The following is a 19,524-nucleotide window of genomic DNA, read 5'->3' as shown; positions in this document are numbered from 1 at the left end:
GGTCCCGAATGCAAACTCTTCCTCACTAATGAATATCATGGGAGCCAATAATACTTGACCAGAGGCAACAGGCATAAAGTGTGAGGTGATGCTGAAGCTGCTGTCTGGGGTCATGGAGGACATGTGCATGATTAATGAGCTTCAAGGCATAATACAGTAATTGCACATTTTCCTTCTTCAGGTTTTACTTTTACACGCAAGTGTTCAAATGTGCCCAAATCACTTCTTTACTGAATCAAAAACTCGGTAAGGAGTCAACTTAGAAGTGAGGCAATTTCACATGCATCCAAAAGGGATGTTTAATTCCAATCTTTGTGCTATAATTTCATTATTGGGTCATTTGCTTACCCTAAACTCTGTATAGAGAATTGTAACCAAATTGTTTTGCTGTTAAGTGTTTTGGAACACATACATAATTAGAGCACGTCCCCGTGAGAGGTTGCGTATAACCACTTTATTAATCTACTTTGTACTGTGGTTTACTAACTTGCAACGTCTCATCACATGGTGCAGCAAATTATCATACCAGAAATTACAACCACAATTATATACCGTCGTCGTCTGAGTAAACACGATTTACTTTAGGCATTTTTAGTGGGTACATTTCAGTCGTTTGTAGAGACATGAAGAAGTATACAGTAGGAACTTTTGTACATACACACTAAACAACTAAACCTTAAGTTGTTTGTTTTTTTGCAGAATACTACCTGCCAAGATGCCATCAATTCACGCTCTGTAAAACAAAAGTTTTATTTTATTGTGGGAATGCTGACAGCAAACCTTTATCATTATTTCAGGTACATTTTATTCTCCACACTTTTGTGCTATGCAAAAACTCCCACATAATACACCGTTCAAATTTCAACTTGCTTCAAAAATTCACGCCTTCTTGGGAATATATCGTCTGATTCCACATTACTTACAGTTTTCACACAATTTAATGTTAAATATCAACTTTTCCCCATTCATTTTCAATGGGACAGACTGAAATTTTTGACCGGGAAACAGGAGGCGAATCCCACCTTAGAAAGATTGCAGTGCAAGGTTTCTTTTTATTCATTTATCATTCAACAAAAATTATTCATTTGTCATTTCACATAATTTATTTTTCAATTTACTTCATACGCATTCTGCATGCATTCAAATCATTATATATTTTGCCAAAATGTGCACAAAATGTACATGCAGATTAATACTGTAATGCCTAAATACATTTCAGCTAGCAATATTATTTTTAGCATGGGAAACACCATTTGATAAGATCAGACATTAGATTTTGTAATTCACTGTGGTTTTTATGGGATATTCCTCCTTGGATCAGGAAACTGTTTATCTATTACAAACCTCGATCATATTGCTCTCTTCGCCGGTCATAAATAGCCTTAGCAGAAGTTTGAAAGCAATGTCTTTATTCAGAAAAGATCAAACTCACCCCTAGGCTCCTAATGTGTCCTCACAAAACAGCAACATCTTCACACATGTGTGTACCATGTTAGTCATAAATGAGGATGTTTTTGAGTTGTTGGCAACCGTGAGTGTGTCTGTATTGTGTGTAAGTGTAGGCATCCGTGGAATGTCACTTCCTGTTAGTCACAGCATCTGTCTCTAGTGGCAACAACAGATGGACGTCATGGTAACAACTATCGTTCCCCATCATGTTGATGGCAAATCCGCATAAACGCGCTGGCTTTGCATTGCCGGGTTGTCACTGACACAACATTGACAGCATGCTAGATTACGTTTTCTGGTTTGAAGAAAGCAAACACACAAAAGCCTATCCTATGACAATTATTAGAACGTTACACTTGTGCAGTAGCGTTACGGTCATGTTGGAGCAAACGTGGGTTAATTACACATACACAATGCTAAGTCTGCATGTGATATTCTCAGTTTTCTGAAGAAGATGCCAGTATTAAGAAGGAGAATCCTACAGGATATTGATAGTTTGTCTTTTTTTTTTTTTCGTTCATTGTTACAGACTATTTATAGTTTCAATAGTTTTGCATTCTATTTAATTCAGTTCATTTTGTTAATTTTACCAGTCCGTTTTAAATGTGCCCAACAACTTTCGTCTGTCGGTGTGTGTATGTGCATAAAACCAAAACAGAGATGTAACCGCAGGTTAGGATTTCTCAATCCCCATGCAGTTTATATACACACACACACGCACACACACACCCACACACACACACACACACAGACACGCACTGGAGGGGATTGCAGAAGTAGGCAGAAATGGTTCTAAGGAGTGATGATGAGAGGATTGCTCTCACCTAAGGTGCTCCAGGCACATATAGTGAGATACATCGACTAAGGGGGGTCGGGGGGAGAAGTTGGGGGATGGAGTGGAGAGTGAATAAGTATGAGTTCTCCCATCCTGTGGGGAAATATAGGAGATGAGGAAAAAGTGAGGGTACCGAGGGATACATATGGAAAGCCAAAGAAAAGATTGAGAGAGCGAGACAGGTTTTGAGTTGGTGGAGAGCCCCTTGACTGAGAGTGCTAGAGGGATTGAGGTGAAAACAAAAGAAACTCTGAGGTAGATGGACATGGAAAAATATTATAGGATTGGAAGCCAGAAGAGCCTTGGGGGGGGGAAAGAATGAGGAGTAGATTGAGAGTGGTCATTGGGATGAAGTAATGTGTGAACTGAAGACAGGAAGATAGTGTAAAATGAGGCGTGATAAAATGAGAGAGAGGTTGTCAAAAGGGTTGCAGAATAATAAAACACAAATTTGGTTGACTTTCCTGGAAAATGATCCTCTCCAAACTTCAGTTGTTTAAAGTGCTGCTCGTAAAAAAATAACTAGCCTCTTATTATGTTTTCTGAAGCTACACTGATGGCTGCAAGTGGAAACAGAGCAACCTGTAGGCTTTCTTCACCAGATGTAGAGAACTGGCCTGAGGATACTACTTCAGTGGTTCTTAATCTTGTTGGATGTGCTGAACCCTTTTTGTCCTAATTCAAGACAGGTATTGGGTTTACTGGTGAACAAAATGAACAGAATCTGTCTCACTTCACCTTGAATTCAGAAAGTGTTGTGTTCTGGTATTCCCCATCTCAACACAGCTTAAGGAAGTATTCCTTTAGTTTTGCAAGATAGTTAACTCTTTGACTGCCAAACGTTATCCAAAAAACAACCCCCGACTATGCCAGCCGATTTCGAGCAATTTTACTCATCTTTCAAGGCAAACAGAATATTGGGTGATATGACTACAAAAACATGGTGGATACCATAAGAAAGATTGGATTCCATTCTTTTATTAGAAAAAAAGAATGTTTCTACCTGATTCCATTCTTTAGTAATCACCATTTGAAAATAGGTAATTTGAGTGACATCAAGCGGAAATAGAAAAAATAAGGAGAAAACAAGATACATTTTCTGCACAACAATGACTTTTACACTAATATTTTTTGTTTAGTGACGCTCTGTGAATTAGATTTAATGTGACAAAAAAAGCTTTGTCAATTCACATTATCCTTCAAAATGTTCTATTTCCTATGATCCGCCATGTTTTCATGTAATTTGATACAGGAGAGCCCATTGAAAAGAGAAAATGCTGCCATCTGCTGGCCATAGTTAGTGGGTGTTTTGGGATTTTCCCACCCCAATAACAAAGCAGCACTGCACAAGACGTTGCACTGCCAATGCACGTTATTGGCAGTATGCAGTGGGCGTGTCCTTAACGTCAGTTGACGTTTTTGGTGGTAGAATCGCATTGCTCAACGCTGACTCCCATCACAACAGCAGAGGACCCAGAATTGAACCCTGTGGAATACCAGGCGTTCCGTTGTGCACGTGAATTCATATTGCCCGTATTCGTCCGACCACTTTTCTTTTGCTCGACATAGTTATAGTATGAAGGGATTACAATAATAAATAATTCACATGACGTACCATCACAACAGTCACAAGTAACACTACTGAGCGCACCAAATTATCTGCAGCACAGATAGGCCAAATAAAATACAAATGTAGCATGATCACCTGCAGCCAATGATGGCCAGGTTAAGAATCATTGCACCAGCTGAACCCTTTACCTATCTTCACTGAGTGGAATCAAGCTGGACAAAGAATGGCAATGGTTACAAAGTTCCTTGTAGTAATACAAGTACATCCAGCCTTTCCCCCGCAGCCAGACATGGCCTAATCAGCGGGTTAATTACGCCTCTTTGTAACTGTGTCAGCGTCATGTAACTGATTGCATTAACAACTGCTGTGTATCAAACAGTCACGTCTCATGCGTGTGCATCTTATTACACATCGCAAAGGTTAAGGCTGAGCTTTGAGCGCAAATTACATCAAAAATTACTTTCTGATACGACCGGTAGGCAAAAGTGTCTGCCTCACGTTCTTTTCCTCTGTCTTAATTTTATATTTTGCAGAGTTAATGAATTACTGTAGGCGTTGCTGTTAACCGCAATCATTTTTCTCCATCTGCTGAAGTTACACTATAAGTTAATAAGTCAAAATGTATCACACGTCTTACATCTTTACACCATATGGCATGTTTTTACCTTAAATTAGACAGCAATAGCTTACTGGAGTGGAACGATTTTAAGGTTTGGTCTTCAGTATTAATATTCCATATGGTTGTTGTCAAAGCTGAATCCACAAGCCCACATTTTGTAAATAATTTTTAAAGGTTTGAACCTCAAGCCAAGTTCTTCCAAGTCTGAGTTAATGGGCCATAATCAAGATAACAAGTGAAAACACTGGTGAACAGTATAAAAAAAATGGTATGCTTATTAAAACTAAAATTGGCATGCTGATTCCAAAATTGCAGTCACGTTTTTCCTAGCATGTCGAGTTTTTTCTCCAAGGCTTACCTTCCACTGAGTAGCTGTATTAAGACTGTAGTAAGAAAAGCTGATTATGATTGGAGTCATCTACAGCTATGTGGAAACTTGTTTGTGCAATTACAAGTTTAAGTTATATTTTGTATACGTTTTGTGTATCTTTCTAACATTCCATTCCATCTATTTTTGCAATCACAGAAGAAACAACGGACAAAAGAACTATCTCAACTTTTTCACTCCTACAACCCTTATGACCACAAGGTAAGGCTTTATTTTTATTTTTTTTCCCCCTCCATCCCATGTTGCCATGTGTCTTTGTCCATCTGCATCAGTATGCACTGGTTTCATCATCAGCATGCGTCTTCCTTAATAGGCCTCAGAAGATGTGCCTCACTTGACAGCACACGTCATCATTCATGTATTGTCTTAAGGGCTGTGATGATTTTGTTTTACACTTACGGGGATCATCTCTTGTCAGCAATCTTGTGGGTAAGAGCATGTTAAGTGTTGGCTCATGATTATGATGGGGGTCCCATTTTCCTTTGAGCTGGATGCTCAGGCTTTAACTATACGGTGTGGTGATCGTGTTTCACTGAATTCAATGATGCATTTAGCATCGTGTACAAGGCAGAAGCACCATCAGCTAAATGATGTGGCAAATCTTAGCGATGATCACCCTCTTTTCTGGAAAGCTTTACTTTTCAACACGGAGAGCCCCTCCTCACTGTGTGGATTCGAGATTTAGTTTGAATTTTTTGTAACCCCCCCTTTGACCCCAAACTAACGATGTAATTTGGCCCTTCCAGAGTGTAACTGTCCCTATGATAAAATCTTAAGTTAAACAGCAATATAGTAAGTGCAAATAAAAATGTTTTTATTGTCATACAAGTATAGGAAGACTATAGACTTTAATACTTTAACAATTTAAAAATAACATACTCCTGTTTGATGACACTTGACAGAGGCACGGTTAGTTAAAAAAAGAAAATTTTGCTGCGCTTATATGATTCCAAGATAGTTCTATTTTTGCTCTTTGTCACCATGGGTACCATTGTAATTATTCTTTAGAACACAGGTGTGAGATCTTGCCCACCACATAATTTATGTGGCCCGTGAAGGTAAATCATATGCATTGACTTCATGTTTCTTTTAAATAGTCTTCAATTGTAACAACAGTGAGATATGAGATATTGTATGCATTTTTTTAAATGACCAGTCCCTCCTGTAAAATAAATTCAAAATTAGTTCAACAAACAATTATTTACTGGCTTCTGATGTCAAAACTATTTATTCATCAATTTGTTGTAATTATGTGATAATATAAGGCTGCCGTGGCGAAAATGAGTTTGACACCCCTGCTTTATAAGCTTACCGAGGTAAGGTTTCATGTGGATGTTCTAACTAGCCAGAGTAAACCAGTCCGTACACAATTAAACCTGAGAACTATGTAATGGGGTGTAACTCAACTTGGTGGCAGTCCGTAATGTGATGGGAAGCATATTTTGTCCCTGGTATCTCACACTCAAACTCTTCTCAAACTGTATTTAATTTACTTGAGGCATTTAAAATGGCCGCAAAGACATGTTGGGGGACACAGAATAGGACTATTAAAAGCTTGAAAAAACATTTTGGTGTAGATTTAGAACACATGTAAAATGTGTGATTAATTTGCGATTAATCACAAGTTAATTACAGAATGTATATTAGTAACTATGATTAAAACCTTTTTGCTCGACTGACAGCTCTTATATAAAAAAATATATATATTTAGGTGTGTCATTTGATATTAATGCATAGATCATTGATTTTAAAGTCACACAAATCTAAACATGTAATGTGCTGATATGTTTCCCTCTTTCACTAAAATGATTTCACAAACCGGCTATTCCACAAATGACTGGCAAAGCCGAGAATGCTCCTGCAAGCCTTATTCCATTTCCAGAGATTGTAGACGGGCAAAATAAATCCCTGTGCATTACAAGTCCAGATAGCTGTGAGATATGTTTTACAAAAAAAATTCTAATGTCAAGCATGAGTCATCCCAGATCCACCAAGGTCTGCCTGTCATTGCCTCTGTCCTTTCACTGAGGAAATGTGGAGGCAAATCCACTTTTATTAAGCCCATAATGCTGTTACTCTGATAGTATCTCTCATTTAACATTCGATTCTATGGATGCCTGGCCTTTCACTTTATAGTTTTGAAGAAGGTATTGTGAGTTTACGTCGGTGTGCAGTTTGTGTTCACTTGTAACAGCAACAATGCATGTGCAATTAATAAAGGGTAGGGATAAGTCTGCGTCTTTACGGCAATTACTGCTAATATGCGTTTGGCAATGTGGGAAAAGGTCATTAATAAAGGCTGAGTTGCGGAGGGGCTGTTGTGTTTGTGGGCCTTTATTGTTTCAAAGCTGCAGGCTACAACCCTAAATGAAACAATGTTTTTTAAATGAACTAATTGTTGTTTTATTACTAAGATTGTGTCTTAACCTCCCATGGCTAATGAAAAATCACGAGAGCGGTAAATGTCAACCTTCAACACAGACTAATATTGACACTCAATGGGATTAATGAAATATTAGCTAGCTTCTTTATTGGGCTTTCTATCTTCCTGTCATGTAGTTGATCTGAGTTAAAATGTTTTACTTGTAAATATGACATTAGATGATACATTTTTATTTATATGTATACATACAGTGTTGAACACTGCCCCCCTGGTGTGTGTTTTAAGAGACACGTTGCGAGTGGGTGTGCCTCTGTGTGTTTGCAATGATTAATGTGGAGTATCCTGTAGCCAGATGGTGCTGAACTAGGCCCATCCATCAGCAATGAAAAGACCAGTGGGCAGAAACCTGGCAGAGCACTTTGTCTAGGGCCAGTGCCCTGCATCACACGCGCACACGCACACACTCTTTCTTAGACAGCACGCACACATGCATACACAAGTAAGACACACACTCAGTAGTGTTTATAGTGAACTCACAGAAATGCTCCATTATTAAATCATGTTTTTCAACACTGATTATTGCATTGTTTTCTGTTTGTAAATAATAATATTTAAAGAACAGAACACGTTTGCTATCCGGCATAATAAAAATAATCATTTGGGTATACATATGACTGTTTTTATAAAAATATATCTAAGATAACGTAAAATAGCGAGATTTGTATCGCCTTGAAGGCCATGCATTCGGATATTTGTGTATCGCGATACATATTTGATCTTGACGCCTGTATTGTGATACGTGTTGTATCGTGAGGTTGTTGGCAATACCCAGCCTAGTGGCCCAAGCATTTTGGCTCCATACTGTTTTTTTGATGACCTCATGCGTGTAATTAATTTGAGTCTTCTCCTTGCTAAAATTCTGATGGGTGTGCTTACTAGTGCTGGCTTTTCCCCATCTATTTATTAGTACTCCAGTAAAAACTTGCTTTGCTAACCACGTAGATACCGCAAGGGTTTATGGATTGTGTAAAAACAGAATACACAAGCTTACACCTCTGCATTTTCTTTTCAAGTTTTTGCCCCTGAAGGCTTTGGCCAAAGGTCAAAGTTGTGAGACTCATGCCCGTGTGTGTGTGTGTGTGTGTGTGCGCGCATTCAGCTGGTTCTCAGAGTGCTTACAGTGGCCCTTGCCCCTGTCACCGTGTGCTGTCATAATCTCCCGAGAACATACAAATACAGATGCCCACATCCATTTTCCATGCTGTGTGCATAGGCCTGAATGACAAGAGTGACAGTTTGCCTTGCAGCTAGAGGGAAGGGACAAGCTGTCAACATGGACTGTTGCACCTGCTCAGCCCCACCAGGGACGCCAAAAATTGAAAATGCAGGTTGAAGAACGGAAGTAGGGAGAGACGGTTAAAAAGGGGGCTGATAATGAAGAAAACAATGATCAAGCATTCGTGGAAAATGAAACTTAATTGCTCACAATAAATGACCCCCTCTCATCTCCATTTTTTTGAATTCCCACTTTGCCTCATAACGTTGACGTAATTATCATTTGTCACAAAGAAGAAGAAAAAAAAACACTGGAAGAAGTTAATTAGTCTAACAAGTCTCTCTCTCCCCAACAGATCACTTTTAATATTTTCAACAATTAGTGTTCCGTTTTCCTCTCCCCTTTGGGGATCCTAATTGTGTTTATTTTCTGAGGGATTTTTCCAAGCTGCTGCTTTATATTGTTGGGGAAAGCTAACCTCTATCTTTGTCAAACGTGCTAAACTTTTTTCCTGTTAATTAATGTACTATTTGAGTAGACAAAAGCAGCAATGGAAAGAGACAAACTGTACATTTAGTGGGTTCAGTGATTTGTTTTTTCGACTTGCTTGTCTGTCCACACATCTATTTCAAATGATAAATGGACGGCTTTTTATATAGCACTTTATCTACACCATACGATGCCCAAAGCGCTTTACAAAGCCTCACATTCACCCATTCACACCCATTAATTTACCAGTGGTCGGCTGCTGCCATGCTGGGGTGCTGCCAGGACCACTGGGAGCAAATTAGGGTTCAGTGTCTTGCTCAAGGACACTTCAAAATGGTCTGAGGATTGGACCCACAGCGTCCCGGTTGAGAGATAATCACTCTACCCCTGAGCCATGCCGCCCAGTGTTATCACTAAAAAGCGTCCAGTACACATACCTCTTCAGAATATTAGTATCAAGCATCTCTTTTTACAGATTCCAAATGAGGAGGTGCCACCAATTGTCCTCAGTCCGCTTGCATTTTATTTCAAATCAAGTGTGCAACTTGCCGTTTGGCCCATGCAGTACATTTCGAGATGACCTCTTCATCACCAGAAGGCTGGTGGAAGAAATGGGTCGTAAAAGTGACACACACATCCTACCTTGGCTTTACTTGGCAAAGACACCTTTAATAACTTACTCTACAGGATAATGTTACACCTCCTCTTTGATCAAAGGCTACACAAATGGAACCAGACTGGGTGGTGTGCGCTTGTGCAAGCTCCCGAGTGTGTGTGTGTGTGTGTGTGTGTGCAATAATATTCCACCCACATTGCTATGCTGTTTGCCAAAGACATGCTTGTCTCTTCTTTTACTGTTGCACATTCGAGTTCTATAGACATGTATACTTGTGCTCAATCTGTCAAGGTTACACAACTGGGACTTATGAAACACACATGCACATGTATGGCCCCGCAAATGTTCAAAACGCACATGAGAGCCATGACTTCATTTGGAACGACTTTTCTGTGATTGTAATCTTCATTGTCCCTGTAGCTTTCAATAAGTAGGCAAGATGTGAGAGATAAGGCAGAGGAATAAGAGAGAAGATGGAATGAAAAGAGATGATCACTTGAACAACAGTGGGAGTAACTGTGCAGTCAAAAGTCAGAATACAGGTTTACAATGGATCTACGTTCCTATCTCATTCATTCCCAGCCATTTTCACTGAAGCAAACCCCCTTCGCTCCTGGCTCTTTTACTGGATGTTGACAGTTTTGCAAGGGCCACAGAATATTGTGTTCTAATGCTATAAAAACATGGAACCTACCAAAAGAAAGATTAGAGTCTCTTCTTTCATCAGAAAAAATGTACATTTGTATCTGTTTCCGTTTTGCAGCAATTAGCATTAGAATATAGCTAAGTTTCATCACTATTCACATTCCTGTTGAAAACACTGGCAAAAATAGCTTGTTGCAACATGGCCCTGGCTGATCTCGTATACTCTGCTGCCACCTGCTGGCCGTTTTTGTAATAACTACCATTGCTTCAACTGTTCTCTGCAGTTCAGAGGCTGCATCAAATTATGCTCTAGCAATTAAAAAAACATTTAAAAAAAATGTTGAGACTGGTAATATTTAAAATAAAACATATTTATACATTTTTAAAAGCAAATGAGTTAACGTACAGCCAAAAGAGCAGTTTTGCACGTGTTCAGTTAAAAAAGTGTCATCACTATTCACATTCCTGTTGAAAACACTGGCAAAAATAGCTTGTTGCAACATGGCTCTGGCTGATCTCTTTTATTCTGCTGCCACCTGCTGGCCGTTTTTTGTAATAACTATCATTGCTTTAAGCCACCTATTTATGTCAGAAGCTGCATCAAAGCCTTGTTTGCTTTTGCAAAAAAAACGTTAAAAAAAAAGTTTTGGGAGTGAAGGGCAAAGTATTTAAAAAAAAAAACGTATTAACATGTTTTGCGTTTGAATGAGCTATGAAAGTCAAAGTAATATAAATTTGTACTCGAGTCAGAACGTATACTTTCACAAATGCTGTAGTAAACTCACAATTAAAGTAAATGTATGTCAAATACATCTATGCCAGTAAAACAAAACACAATAATTACATTACAGCAACTGAGTATGTCTTCTTGTGTAATGTGATGACGTACTCTTTTCTGTTTCCTCATTGTGTTATTTTATAGTTCCCTCCAAAAGTGTTGGAACGGCAATACTCTGCTATATCATTGGCCAACTTGTTTGTTGTCTGTTGCCCAGTACACCAGTAGTTTTTCTTTTTCAGGATATTCCGAATTGTTGTATTTGCTCTGTCCCATGATTGTGCAGGAGCTCTGATCGATTTTACCGCTTCTCATTTTTATATGGTTTCCTTTTCTCCCATAAAGCTCTCTGTTCTTTATGTTTGCTGAACAGCAAATGCCATTTTCACAAGTGAAACCCAAAGTCAAAAACAAGTACTATCTCATGTTTAAGCAATCAATCTAAAAGCAACTAGAAAAGTGAAAAAGTCACTTGAGAAGTGTGCGTATGCAAACAAAAGGTGCTCTGTCCTGAGTTGTTTAACACACCTAAATGTAAAGATCATGAAATAACCGATTATCGTGATTGTCACATTTGTGCGGTGAACTTTACTTATTTGAAATACTGTTAGCGCCTGTGTTTATTCTTTCATTTCTCAGTTTTTCTCTGAACAATATTTGTCAAGTCTGCTCAAACTGTCACTAAAAAGCCGTATAAAAAAGTAAAATACATGACCGGAGTTACTTAGTTGAACAATTCCTGAACTTAATTTTTGAATGATTGTGCAGCTTTTATACAAATTCTCACATATTTGTGTCCAATTAATTTGTAAGGCCTCATATTCTGCTGTACTGTGGGTTTTCAAAGAGTCAAAACATGGAACAATGGTACCGGCAGTCTTAATTGCTCCCAGTCTAGTTGACGTCTCGGCCAAATAGGCGTAAAGGTTTATTATGAAAGCAGCCTCATTTGCCTAATTGTTTCTCTGTCCCCAGTTGCTTAGTACAGCTAATCCTCAGACATTTGAAGCCCGCTTCAACAAAATCGTTACAATGTATGTGGACGTTCAGACACATTGTCTCAAGGTATTGACAAAAACAGTTTTAACTTTTGTTACTTCTTTCTGCCTGTGCTGTCAGAGGAATTCCTGTTTCGGCCTATATTTACTTGCACACACAAAACGCGAGGGACAGATGAATGATCCAACTGCAGTAGTTATTTATATCGCTGATGTTATTCATGTTGTGTAGTTGGCTGTTGCTTCACCTTTCCCATTTAAATCCCTGTTTATCACTTTATCGCAGAGTTGCACACAATGCTAAGACAGCCAAATAACTCAGCCTACGTCTGCAGGATTAATTCACTTTGCCTTGAGAGACGCAAACTACATTGGTTTTCTTTGTTAGGGACTTCAGCTTTTCATTAAACAAGCTGTGGAGAGCTTATCGCTCACTGTGCACGTACATGTGTTTACATGCTAACACCATTTTAAATCTTGCATTACTTATTGATTTTGCTTGGTAGTCGCGGCGCTCTGTCCGGAGTTGTATAAGTTTACAGAGGTAACTTAAGGCATAGTGTGTTGTTTTTGTGTGTGTGTGTGTGTGTGTGTATTTGTTAGACTAAACTAAACCACCAATTTTTTTAAGTAAGAATGCATTGTATGTTCCAGCGATAGTCAAAACATGGCACATAGCCAGACAGATTTAAGTTTATTATTTTTTTTAATACTTTTTGTTAGATTTAAGTACCGTATTTTCGCGACTATAAGGCACACTTAAAAGTTTTAAATGTTCTCAAAAATCGACAGTGCGCCTTTTGTGTGCACCGAATTCCAAAATCTGTAAATGTTGTTGTGCGCTTGACTGCCTTTGTGGGAGCATTTCTGCCGATATAATGCTTATATACAGGAAATCCGGCCCTGGTTGAGGACTGGCAGGCATGAGAAACCCGAAAGACTCAAATGAAAAATGGCGTGAGTTTTTCGGTTTCTCATGCCTGCCAGTCTTAAACCAGGGCCGGATTTCCTGTATATAAGCATTATATCGGCAGAAATGCTCCCACAAAGGCAGTCAAGCGCACAACAACATTTACATATTTTGGAACTCGGTTTCCTGTGTATAAGATACAGTTGGACGTTTTTGTGCTCTCTGCTTTTGCTTTATGGAACTGCTAGTGCGAGTTACGCCACAATTTGTGAATGGATTGTGCATGCTTGGGCTAAATGTGTCTGCTTGCACTAATCGAGCTTTCGCAAAAGCCGGCATCATTTCTGAGACGCACGAGAACGAGACTGACTCAAGACAGACACTGAGACAGTTCTACTATGAAAAGAGGGAACCTGACGTGTTTGATGGAGAACTAGCCCAGCTGTTCGTTTCAGATACAGAAGATGAGGACTTTGAGGGATTTGTGGATGACGATTGATCAAAAGTAACGTGTTAAATACTTCAAGTACAACCAAACTCAGATTTGCTTTTGCGTGGAAAGCATGCTTCCATATCTTTTAAACTAGCCGTATGTTTAACCGTGCCTGCCCAATAGTGCGGTGTGCCTTATGTGTGTGTTAAATGCAGAAATAACACCCGTAACTTTTCATACTTTATGGTTGTAAAAATATTAATTTGAGATCAAAATAAACACACACATGGGAATTGTGAAATGTGAGGATTATAAAACCGTCGTCCTCTCAGTTTTAATGACCTAACGCTATAGTGTGAATGTGGATTACAGTATATTACAATATTTAAAAGAAACATGTCTGTTAGATCATAGCTAATGTAGCTTTAATAAAGTCTGGTTGTCACTCATTTGTAAAACAAAAATAATTTCACAAAAATTTAGGGTAAATCGTCCATTCTTTTTGTAAACTTGATTCTAAAATGATTCTGTTATGAATAAAGTTTCCTCAATTGGATAGCATGATGACATAAATAGGCATAGATATGTGTGTGTCTTATCTGTTCATCTGTGTGGGAAAGCACCAACGCGCCATTAACAACAGTCTGACAACATCTGCTTCTTGTCTGTTGAGTCAGCAGACACGACTCCCCACACCTGCGCTTGTGTATGCATGTACAATAAAAATGAGCATTGGAATTTGAAGTTGTGACACATTTAGCACCAGTTTTGCAGGAGTTTATTCGATTTTAGATGTGATGTCTTACCATGTAAATCTTGACGTTTTCTGCATTTTTCATTATAAAAGGTTATGAAATATCTCACCTGTACTGCCCGACTTTTTTTTTTTTTTTTAATGTTAGGTAAAGTTACTTAATTTGTCACATGTGCAATGTATAGTGACGTTTGCATTTATTCTTCAAAACCTGAGAACAATACGAGATCTTAAACAGACTAGAAATGTATCTTATTTCTGTGTGTTTTTTAGACTGTTTTTTAAAAGGCTTTGTGAGGTTATTAGTCATAGTGGTATGATGTGTTAAATTGCATGGAGCTAGAATTTATTGTTCTGAACCATACAATTGAACTGTGTAGGTTGAGGGAAATGGCATTCTAGCATATCCTTGTGTCTGACATCCAGCCTCACTCAATCTTGTCCATGACTTGTTATTGTGGTTGTAATCAATGCAGCAGCCTTTAGTGGCCCACTTGGAATCCCACTGGTAGCTGTTTTTTGTTTTGTTTTGTTTTTTACTGTTTTGTTTGCAATTTAGAGCACTTCTTCACCCACAGCTGTTACTCTGCTGCTTTTTACCATCGCTACTGAGCCTCCACCTGGAAATATAAAGAATTACATTATGGGGATATTTCTTTATGTCTGTTAAAGGGAAGCAGAGCTCCCACATTGAAAGTTTAAACAGATTAATGCCCTCATATAAACACACACACACACAAGAGCTATGAACAAATAGGGCCTTTGCAGGTTCTCCGCTCTATAGCTTTGTTCTCTTTATGGCAGAATTACAAAAATGGGCCACAGCAGGAGGGGAAAGTGATGTATTAAGTCTGAGGGCAGGTGTGTGTTTGTCAGAATGAAAGCATAAAACAGCAAGCAAGAAAATGATGGTGCTTTTTACCATTATGCTCTAGCTAAATGTTTAAGGGATTTTACTTATTTGTGACCTGTATTTAAACACACCATTTTATCATGTGGTGTGTATCTTGCAGGTAATTAAATAAGTGTAAACAACTTTGTGTTTTCACATTCATAACTAATTGAAACAAAAGAATGACACCAAACAAATGAATACTAACTGAACATTAATGGTGTCCACAGCCCCTTTGAATAGCCTTGACACCTATTCACCCCCCCCCCCCCCACACACACATATTGTTATTGTTAATTTTCTTCGTCATCTCTCTATGTGTTGTGTAGAGATTAGTGTGTTGCCTTCTTCTGCCAAAAGACTGTTAATTGGCTGTTTGGAGCTAATAAATAGCTTTAATTAACAGACCTGGTTAGATAAGGCGTGGATAGTACGATGGAGACAAAAACAAAGTGCATGTTACGAGATTTATTTTTCTGTGCTAATCGGGAAGTTCATATGGAATATGTAATGAGTTGGTAATGCTCATTATGTTCACATGACACGCCATGGCATCATGGTTTGAACAATCAAGGTGATGCTGACATTCTCTATGGTCAAAGTTTTTATTAGCTACATAAAAAAATAGCCCTTAATCATAATTTTTTTTTTTATCATTTATATAGATTAGATTAGATTGAAAATGTTGAGTCTTTTCAGTGAAGTTAATTGATGAATATAATTTCACTTTGAATTTCACATGTGTGATACATTTTATTTAATCTTTTCATTCATCATTAAAAATTGATTCAAAATGTAGCCACACCGTCATTGATTGCAATTTTGGTTGTTATTTATTTATTTATTTTTATTGCAGCCTTTCATGTGTGTTTTTCTCCCTTTTGCTGTATTTCTTTGTCTGTCTTTGTTTCCTGTTCATTGTAGCTCATCTCTGAGTGTTGATATATAAGAGCCCAGACTTGCTGAAGCATTTTGTTTGAAGTCCTGCTAGTAGGGGGAAAAAAGGTGGACTTAAGAGCTCTTTTAAACAGCAAAGCAGCATCAGGGATTTTCTCTTTTCTTTGACAAGAGCATCTTAGTTTTTCATCCTTGCTTGTATTTCATGCCGTCAGAAAGGTAAATAAAGGTGAATGGGTGCAGACGCAGCTCAGACTCAACCTTTTATCACATTCGGTCTTTCAGGGAGGCAGGTTGAGAATGCTGCAATTAACAAGACTGTTATGTGATGCAATCTTCTTTTAAGTTAATGTAATATATATATATATATATTGCATTACAATTTAAAAATAAATTTTCTATAATTTGGAAATATTTCAAAAAAGGAAGCTGACTAATCTGGATGTTTCTTTCTGTTCATCATTTTCTTCATTTTTTATATCTTCCACAAGCATCTACCCCTCTCATCTACTGTATTGCTGTCATACTGTTAACATGAGTGTGTCCATTAAAAGGTAAGAGCAGCAGCCTGCAGGCTTGTCAGACAATGTGATGACATGAGGCTCCCGTTGAATGAAAGCTATGGAGATCAAAGTACTTCATTGTCCACGTAGCTTCACTTGTATGTGTAGTAGACGCATGTGCTTTGGAACAAAATTGTAATTGTATCAGTAAAAAAAAAGCAATTGTATTATCTGATGGACGTTAGAACAGCCCTAGTTCCCATGACACTTGTCCTAATTTCCGATGTAATACACTTAAAAAATAATAATTATATATATATATATATGTATATATATATATATATATATATATATATATATATATATATATATTATATATATATACACACAGTATGCATATAGTTAAACACACTTTGTATCTTTGTATTTGTGATCTCGTACTTGCACCGTCCTCCATAAATGTTAGGACTGATTTGTGTAGAGGAGCTAAAAAAAAGAGGGCGAGAGAAAGGACACACTAAAAAAAAGTTTAGCGGGTAAATGTGATGTTTTATCCTGAGGGTTAACCCCCCCCCCCCCCCCCCCTTAAACTATTACATAAGCAATTCATGTCAAATTATCCCTCCATACACTATTGTGAATAGAAGGCTGCTACCTCGACTGGATAAGAAATTCTGTTGAAAGTGCACAGACGTGGTTGTTATCATGTCTGCCTGAACCGTGTTAAAAATATGCATGTGTTTTTGCACATGCATTTCCACATCCATACTCTGAGGCACCCTACAAGGCCACATTGTAATTGTAATGTTTGGAGAGTGTTTTTTGATTAAGACAAAACACGCCCTGACAGAAAGTCCTCAAGCTAACGTTGAAGTCAAACACACCCGGTAGAATTAATTTGCTATCTCAGGGGTAAACAATGTGGTGTACAAAATAGGTGTGTACTGTGTAGCAGCATCACCCTCCCCCCTTGTTGGGAAAGGGGAGTCATTTATTTGGATGAAGCACCTGGCAATTACTTGGCAAATGGCTTCTATTAGAGTGGATTTTACTTATCTGCCAAATTTAACTTCCATTTATACTCTTTATTGCATGTCCCATTTTGCATTATATCAGTAATTATTGCACGCATCATAAAATTATACTGCAGGTAGTTCTTATGACGTAGTTTCATACATCCATTCCGACAATACCTGCGTAAGGTGATTTTGGAAAGTCTATCAATCAATATGAAATAATCAAAGTAAAAAACAGGAACCTGAAAAGAGCAATATCTTACCTTGACTCCCGTGGTTGACGTGCACACTGAAAATGGTGCAGGCTAGTTTATTTCATGCAGTTTGGAACTGGGTGGTTCTCATGAAACATTTGTTCCCTTTAAAAGCAATCACCAGATTCGACTGATTACAACTTTACTGAGATTTGTGTTTTGTCTGTGTGTGATTTTATTTCGAGTAGCGAAAAATAGCTGTCCCGACTATGTCTTGTACGTGACATCTCTTTATACCATTAAAACGCATTACTCTCAAAATCAGTTGTTACCAACAAACTGGCAGAATTTAAACACAATACCAGTTTCACTTTAAAATATGATGTTAAAATGTTTGTTTTTTTATTATTAAATCTCTTTTGTTTATTCCATCACAACTGAGTATTCTACGTGTCAAATGTGGTGTCCAGTTTTATTGGTGACAACCATGCAATAAAATCACCTGGTAAATTTATTTTTATGTTAAGTTGCACTAAGAAGTCGTGGTGTCTACGTGATCCTCGAATGTAACGACCGCACATGCCAGCCATTATTTTATTTATTTTTTTACGTATGATTGGTCATTTTTAGCAGTTCCTGAGAACTGCACAATAAATTCTGTAGAGTAGACCAATTAAACCCAGTTTTAGAGTAATATTTAGACTTGGAAGAGAGTAAAATAAAGAATTGAAAAAAATAAAATAAAAGTCACTCAAGAGTTGAGGAACAAACTCACAACCTTCACCTTGGGAGACAGCCGATCTACTCCCTGAGCCACGCAGCTCCTGCTGTGTGTTAATATATCGCTCGTGTCAGCTGGAATCTTCCTAAATCCAAGAGACCAAAAACAATGTCTTGGATAAAGGCAAACAGCAGAAGGGGGGGCATAGCTCAGGTGGTAGTGTGGCAGTCTCCCAAGCTGGCGGTCCTGAGTTTGTTCCTCAACCCTTGAGTGACTTTTGTTTTTCAATTATTTATTTTACTTTATTTTCCAAGTCTAAATATTACTCTAAAACTGAGTATATTTGGTCCCACTCTAAATAGTCAAATTTACTCTCCAGAATTTACTGTGTACCCAACTACCAAACTCCATAGGTGGAGTCTGCCATAAACTGAGAACCCTCATATAACATAGCGAGCATAAGAGAATCCAAGTTGCTTATATGTCTCATGTATTAGCTGATAACCTTTTCTGCCAAGTGTGGCTCAAACTATGGAGGGCTTCTCGAGGACAGGATCTAGTTTGTTAATCGAATGTTATATGAATTCATTCCCACTTGCGCTGACCTGTTTACGGCTAACGGCCCATTGACATTAATGCGTGTCGGCTCATGCTCATTAGGAAGCGAATGTATAGAGCTGGCGAAACCGCCATCAGCTGTTGTCGGCCACATAGGCCACATTCACCACAGGCTAATATGCCACTTTATATGTTCTATCATGTGGCCTTTATCATATGTGAGAAGATGTAACAATGGATTCACTGAGACAAACAAGGTCACGACATCCTCACAGCGCATTAGAAGCTCACAATGACAACTTGAACCTTTTTTTTATTTGTTGGTTTGCGTGTTTCCTCGCATGTAAACCTTATACACAACTGCCCTGTGTTAGGAATGATTTGGCCTATTATTGAGCTATTGAATTTTAGTTAGGCTCATTTTATCTTCTTGATTTAATTTCTTATTAATCTCTGTTTATACTTTCATCTGTTTCGTAAAATATTAATTAGTATGGCTTTTGTCTGTGAAAGGTGCTCTATGAATATATTTTACTTACAAATGTGTACATTAGTTGTGATTTATTTTTTATTTTTTTGCATGCAAGATTCATATCGTTG

General features: G+C 38.0%; 1 protein-coding gene across 1 annotated transcript in view; it reads left to right on the top strand.

Annotated features, from left to right (window-relative positions):
- Positions 1 to 19,524, top strand: part of cdkal1 (CDK5 regulatory subunit associated protein 1-like 1) — a 225,274-nt gene that overhangs the window by 174,751 nt on the left and 30,999 nt on the right. Inside the window, exon 12 of the mRNA XM_086079570.1 lies at positions 5,000 to 5,062. Coding sequence (XP_085935696.1) covers positions 5,000 to 5,062 — 63 coding nt within the window. The remainder of the gene's footprint in view (positions 1 to 4,999; positions 5,063 to 19,524) is intronic.

Source organism: Leptonotus elevatus, chromosome 6 (assembly GCF_054856555.1).
Source record: "Leptonotus elevatus isolate MCC_2025b chromosome 6, RoL_Lele_1.0, whole genome shotgun sequence".
NCBI classification, from domain to species: domain Eukaryota; kingdom Metazoa; phylum Chordata; class Actinopteri; order Syngnathiformes; family Syngnathidae; genus Leptonotus; species Leptonotus elevatus.
This window is presented reverse-complemented; position numbering and strand designations above follow the sequence as displayed.